General features: G+C 55.8%; 1 protein-coding gene across 1 annotated transcript; it reads left to right on the plus strand.

Annotated features, from left to right (window-relative positions):
• The first annotated feature begins 3,863 nt into the window (after positions 1-3,863).
• On the plus strand, positions 3,864-6,380 carry ZBTB12 (zinc finger and BTB domain containing 12). The gene is made up of 2 exons (XM_032340811.1): positions 3,864-4,281; positions 4,788-6,380. Exon 2 carries the CDS (start codon positions 4,808-4,810, stop codon positions 6,185-6,187), a length of 1,380 nt encoding a protein of 459 aa, XP_032196702.1. The 5' UTR covers positions 3,864-4,281; positions 4,788-4,807; the 3' UTR covers positions 6,188-6,380.

Consider the following 6,380-nt stretch of genomic DNA (forward strand, 5'->3'; position numbering starts at 1 on the left):
TTAACATTTTATTTATTTACTTGTGAGAGAGAGCATGCGCACACATGCGAGGGAGAGAGCACAAGCAGGGGAAACAGCGGAGGCAGAGGGAGCGCAATGCGGAGCTCAATCCCAGGACCCTGAGATCATGTGTCTGACCTAAAGGCAGACACTAGGGGCGCCTGGGTGGCTCAGTGGGTTAAAGCCTCTGCCTTCAGGTCATGATCCCAGGGTCCTGGAATCGAGGCCCGTATCCGGCTCTCTGCTCAGCGGGGAGCCTGCTCCTCCCACCCCCCCGCCCTGCCTGCCTCTCTGCCTACTTGTGATCTGTCAAACAAATAAATAAAATCTTTAAAAAAAAGAATGGGAGCTAGGAAGGGTGGAATGGCTTTCAACAGGCTCTGAAATTAGGGAAAGGGAAATAAGGATAAGCAAAGAAAGAAATGTTTGGGGTGTGAAGGGAGGGCACTCCAGTCTGCTGAGAGAAGAGGATCGGGAGAGGGATCAGGGCTCGGGCAGAGGGCCTCTTCCAGGTGCATCAAGGGGCCCAACTGCAAGGTAATGCTAGGTCAGGTCAGAGCAGCTGAGCGGTGCACATGAGTGCTCTCTTGGCCGGACAGGGAGAAAGGGGAAGCTGAGACCCCTGATGGTCTCCCTGGGGAGTGGGGCAGGTATACTCACTGCCTCCGGTGTGGGGGGGGGGAGGGACCTGAGGGCTACTTAGAGAATGGTAGAGGATGAGCCTGGCAAGAAAGTGGATGAAACAGAGTGAAGATAAAAGTTGTCCAAAGGTCAAAAAAAAAAAAAAAAAAAAAAAAAAAAGGCTGTCAGAAGTTCAAACAACTTTGAAGAAACCAGTAATACTGGTGGCAGGGAGGGCAGGAGAACTGGGTGAGGGGTAGCAGAAGGCCTTTCAGTGTGTACCCTTTTACCCTTTCTCAATTTTGTGGGTTTAGGGGTTTGGTGTTTTATTTGTTTAGTTGGTTGTTTGCTTTTCAGAATTTTGTTTTGGTTAGTTTGGGGTTTCGTTTTGTTTGTTTTTGGAGTGAAGGAAAACAAGCTATTTACTGGTACGCCATCACGCAGGAAAACCGAGAGCTAATGCTCAGAGGCCTAAACTCCCCATCAGCTTCCAAGCAGCGGTTTTTAAAGGGTGAAAATTGGGGTGCCTGGGTGGCTTAGTGGGTTAAGCAGCTGCCTTTGGCTTGGGTTCATGATCTCGGGATCCTGGGATCAAGTCCCACATCGGGCTCCCTGCTCCACAGGATCCTGCTTCTCCCTCTCCTTCCGCTGTTCCCCCTGCTTGTGCTCTCCCCCTTGTGTGCTCTCTCTCAAGTAAATAAATAAAATCTTTTTTTTTTTTTTTTTTTAAGGTCTGAGGTTATTATTGTTCTGCTGCAGGGGCCTGGTTGTTCCTCTTCAGGGGCCTGGAACTACAAAACATTCTTGGCAGATTCTGCTTAGTGATCATGACCTGAGTCAAAGGCAGATGCTTAGCTGACTGAGGCACCCAGGTAACCCCCTCCATTTCTTGAAGAGAATACTGAAACCTCTAGGACCTTGATGGCCTCCAACCTGAACTAGAACCTAGACTTTCTGTCTCCTACTTGTTCCTTGCTCCCTAGTCAGACTTTATTTGTCAAGACCACTAAGAATCCTGAGTTTACCCTTCCTTGACACTACACCTGGGAGTTCAGTACGGCTAGCCAAGGACTGGAGGGTCCCTTATCTCACCCTGGCAGAAGTCTGGAACCAAGGGACAAGCATGTAGATACCCCTACATGAGCTATGTGGGAAAACATCCCGTAAAGCATCTGTCTACCAGGCTGCACAGGAGAAGGCAGCCTTGTTGGGCACTATGGTTTGTTTCCATATAAAACTGTAACTGGGAGGGCCTGGCATTTAAAGGATTCATCAGTTCACAACTCTACCTGCCACCAAGAACCTGTCTTAAGTCCCAAGCTGAGATGAGGCCGCTTGTCCTGTTCACACTCCCCCAGAAAGGAGAAGTAGCGAGAAGGTGACAAAATACAAAAGTTGACAAACTTCAGTTCTTACTTGGACAGGCTGTGTATTTCTGATTTCACTAGAGTGTGCACTATTCTTTTGAGAAGTCTGGCAATGAGGGAAAGAAGAGATGAGACAGGGAAACAGAATATACAGTTATAGTTCTTTTGAAGATTTTATAGTCTCCCAAGTAGGCAAAGGGAAGAGAGCTATCTCTTCTAGCACCCACTGTATACCAGGCTCCCTTAAACCTCAAATTAGCCTTGTGAAAAATCAGGGTCTCCAATTCAAAGACAAAAATGCTGTGATTCAGAGAATTGAGTAACTTGCCCAAGGGGCCTCTTTTAAAACGTGATGGAATATGGGTGCACCTGGGTGGCCCATGATCTCAGGGTCCCGGGATGGAGCCTGGGGTAGGACCTCATGCTCAGCAGGGAACTTGCTTCTCTCCTGCCCCACCGCCCATCCTTCCTCTACAATAAATAAATAAATCTTAAAAAAAAAAAAAAAAGTAGTGGAATATGACTTTGAGCCTAGGTGTGTCTGACACAAAAGCCAAAGTTCTTGCTTGGATTTATACAGCCTGACTACAAAGGAGATTTCTACAAAGAGTGCATTTTAGAATAAAGAGAATTGGGTAGAGGCATAAACGGCAAAGAATTTAAAAGGGAAAGCAAGGAGTTGAGCACCACCTAAACATTGCCCCAACTCTCCCACCAAAGGTCATCCCTCTGAGTTCAGGAATTCAGTTTAAGTCAGGAACAAACTTTTTCTGGGTGGATGCTGGCTGAGCTGAAAAGGAATGACTTAAGCAGTCAGTCATTTACTGCATGCCTTTTATTTGCAAAACTCATGACATAATTCCTGCAATCAAGTAGTTTACAATCTAATGGGGGAAACCAGATACAGAACCCATTATATAACAAGCAGTTTCCTCAAAATTGATGTGTAAGAGAAATGCTCTAGTCTCCTGGAGTATGTAACCAACCAGCCCAACCAATGGGAAGCTGGGGCTTTTACACCTGGGGTTGGATGGGTAGGGAGGGGAGTGTGCAAGAAAGGGGCGGGGAGGGCAATCACCCTTGCCCAACGTGCTAATAAATGGTGTTGGCAAAGCTGTGGAGACCGCAGGTTAGTTGGGAGTGACAGAGAGATAGTAGAGATACAGAGTTGAGGAGAGCTTTTATTTAGGGCGATGGATCTCTGACCCTGCCAGAGACAGCTGCAGTTGGAAACACCAAAGATGGTAAAATGGTATTGATACAAATAATCGCGTAATTAGAAGAATTAGTGCTAGGGCTAATTATACAGTAGGGGTGAAATGGGAAAGGTCATCGACAGTACACACAGTGGAGGACCTTTGCCTTGGCAAGAAGTAGGATCAGTTCTTAGAATGGAGGAGAAGGTCGGATGGGTGCGATGATACACTATTGTTAAGACAGAGGCAAGTGGAGGGCACTGGATTGTTACTGTAGGAAGTTAAAACTTCGTTTAGGCCAGGAGGACTTAAGTGGCCACTGACTTCAGAAGAGTTGGAAAAAAGTCTTGAAGTGTGGCCGGAGGGACTGTGAACATACTCAACAGAAGATGCACGCGTGGGCAACTGCGACCTGAGCTCTGATAGCCGCGGGACGGTCTGGGTCCCTGGGAGAGGCTGCAGCCCTCTCCCCCACGGCACAGCTGGGCCAGAGCTGCACCCGCCCTGCGAGGAGGTGGCAGCACGGTCGGCGGGAGCCTGGCAGGCACAGAGCGCAGGCGGGGGCGCGCACTGGGGGGCGCGGAGCGGAGGGCTCCGCGGGCCGCCGGGAACGGGGGGCGGGCCCGAGTAAACGGGCCTCCGCGCGGCACTTGGCACGCACGCGCAGACGGACCGCGGGGCCCGGAGGCACGGAGGAGGGGGAGCGAGAGAGGGGGGTGTGGAACGTATTTCCGCTCTGGCGGACAAATAATACCGGCCAAAGGGGAGGCCAGGCCATCCGGCCCTTTAACCGTGTGGGGGGGGCTGGCGAAGAAAGGGGGGTCGGGAAAGGGGGAATCCTGCTCCTTTAATTCCCTCCCCTCTTCCTCCTCCCCGAGTTCTCGCCGACGCCGAGGCGCGCGGGGCCTGGAACACACTGCACGAGCCGCCCCCGCCCCTCCTTCCTTACGCCCACGCGGAGCTGGCCCCGCGCGCGCGCCTCGTGCACCCCCGCGCCTGCGCGCTGCCCAGGCCCTGCCCGTGTTTGGGGGCGCTGCCGACCCCGGGGGGGGTGGGGGAGATTGGGGGGGAAAAAACAGCGCGCGGAACCGGGCCAGGTGAGAGGCGCGTGCACTCAGGGTCGTGGGGCTGGGGGGGCGTGCCACGGAGCTCTGAACGTGGGGGGGGCGTGCACGAAGCGTGCAGGCGGCGGGGGGAGGACGTGAAAGGCGCGTGCAAACGTGCAAAGGGGGGGCGGAGGAATGAAGCAGCGGGAAAGGGGGCGGGGTGAGAAGAGGCTGCAGCCCGGGCCACCCCGGAGCCCAGAACCCCAGGCCTCTGCTCCCGGTTTCTCCTACCTTCCCCGTGGGCGCGCGGGCTCGCCCGGTCCTCGCGGGCGGTCGGGCTGGGGGGTGTGGACGCCGCTGCCCCGCCCCCGGGAACCACGCCTCCGTCCTCTCGGAGGGACAGCGCTTCCCCAGGGACTGGGGAAACTGAGGAAGAGGCCTGAAGACTGGGAGATCCGAAGCTGGGAGGCTGGGCAGAAATGGGGGCGAGGGGCCTGGAGCGATGGCTTAGCAGAGCCAGAGACCTTTGTCTCTGACCAGGTTTCCTTCCCGACCAGGGTTGCCCACCCCCGCCACAATGGCCTCTGGGGTGGAAGTCCTGCGCTTCCAGCTGCCCGGCCACGAGGCCGCTACCCTGCGGAATATGAACCAGCTCCGCGCAGAGGAGCGGTTTTGCGACGTGACCATTGTGGCCGACAGCCTCAAGTTCCGTGGCCACAAGGTCATCCTGGCCGCCTGCTCGCCTTTCCTGAGGGACCAGTTCCTGCTGAACCCCAGTTCTGAGCTGCAGGTTTCCCTGATGCACAGTGCACGCATCGTGGCCGACCTGCTCCTCTCCTGTTACACGGGCGCTCTGGAATTCGCTGTCAGGGACATCGTCAACTACCTGACGGCTGCCTCCTACCTGCAGATGGAGCACGTGGTGGAGAAATGCAGGAACGCCCTCAGCCAGTTCATTGAGCCCAAAATAGGCCTCAAAGAGGATGGGGTCAGCGATGCCAGCCTTGTGAGCAGTGTCAGTGCCACCAAATCCCTCCTCCCTCCCGCCAGGACCCCAAAGCCAGCCCCCAAGCCCCCACCCCCACCCCCTCTACCCCCTCCACTCCTACGGCCGGTGAAACTGGAGTTTCCTCTGGATGAGGACCTGGAGCTGAAGGCCGAGGAAGAAGATGAAGACGAGGACGAGGACGTGTCTGACATCTGCATCGTCAAGGTGGAGTCGGCCCTGGAGGTGGCACACCGGCTCAAACCTCCCGGAAGTTTGGGAGGAGGTCTGAGCATCGGAGGCTCCGTGGGCGGCCACCTGGGAGAGCTGGCCCAGAGCAGCGTGCCCCCCAGCACTGTGGCCCCACCGCAGGGGGTCGTGAAAGCCTGCTATAGCCTGTCTGAGGACGCAGAAGGGGAGGGCTTGCTGTTGATCCCCGGAGGCCGGGCCAGCGTGGGGGCCACCTCGGGCCTGGTGGAGGCAGCAGCGGTGGCCATGGCTGCCCGGGGGGCGGGGGGCAGCCTGGGGGCAGGGGGCAGCCGGGGACCCCTGCCGGGGGGCTTTTCCAGTGGAAACCCCCTAAAGAACATCAAGTGCACCAAGTGCCCGGAAGTGTTCCAGGGCGTGGAGAAGCTGGTCTTCCACATGCGGGCGCAGCACTTCATCTTCATGTGCCCACGCTGCGGCAAGCAGTTCAACCACAGCAGCAACCTCAACCGCCACATGAACGTGCACCGCGGCGTCAAGTCGCACTCATGCGGCATCTGCGGCAAGTGCTTCACGCAGAAGTCCACGCTGCATGACCACCTCAATCTCCACTCCGGAGCGAGGCCCTATCGCTGCTCCTACTGCGACGTGCGCTTCGCTCACAAGCCCGCCATTAGGCGGCACCTCAAGGAGCAACATGGCAAGACCACGGCGGAGAACGTGCTGGAGGCCAGCGTGGCCGAGATCAACGTCCTCATCCGCTAGCGGGGCAGTCTCGGAGGCCAGGAGGCGGGCGTCCCTGGGCTGAGTGGGAAGGGAGCTAGTAGCCCAGGAGAATAGGGCGGGTGGGAGGGTCGGGAACACGCAGGTACCGTGGGAACATGAGCAGATACATCCTGAGGGAGGGGCTGAAGATTCCTTGGAGAGAAGACCCCTGCCTTTTCAGGGAAAAAAAAAA

This window comes from Mustela erminea, chromosome 4 (assembly GCF_009829155.1).
Source record: "Mustela erminea isolate mMusErm1 chromosome 4, mMusErm1.Pri, whole genome shotgun sequence".
Taxonomy (NCBI): domain Eukaryota; kingdom Metazoa; phylum Chordata; class Mammalia; order Carnivora; family Mustelidae; genus Mustela; species Mustela erminea.

What these genes read in the sequence shown, in the direction of transcription:
- ZBTB12 (XM_032340811.1), top strand. Translation starts at nt 4,808, where the DNA reads ATGGCCTCTGGGGTGGAAGTCCTGCGCTTCCAGCTGCCCGGCCACGAG.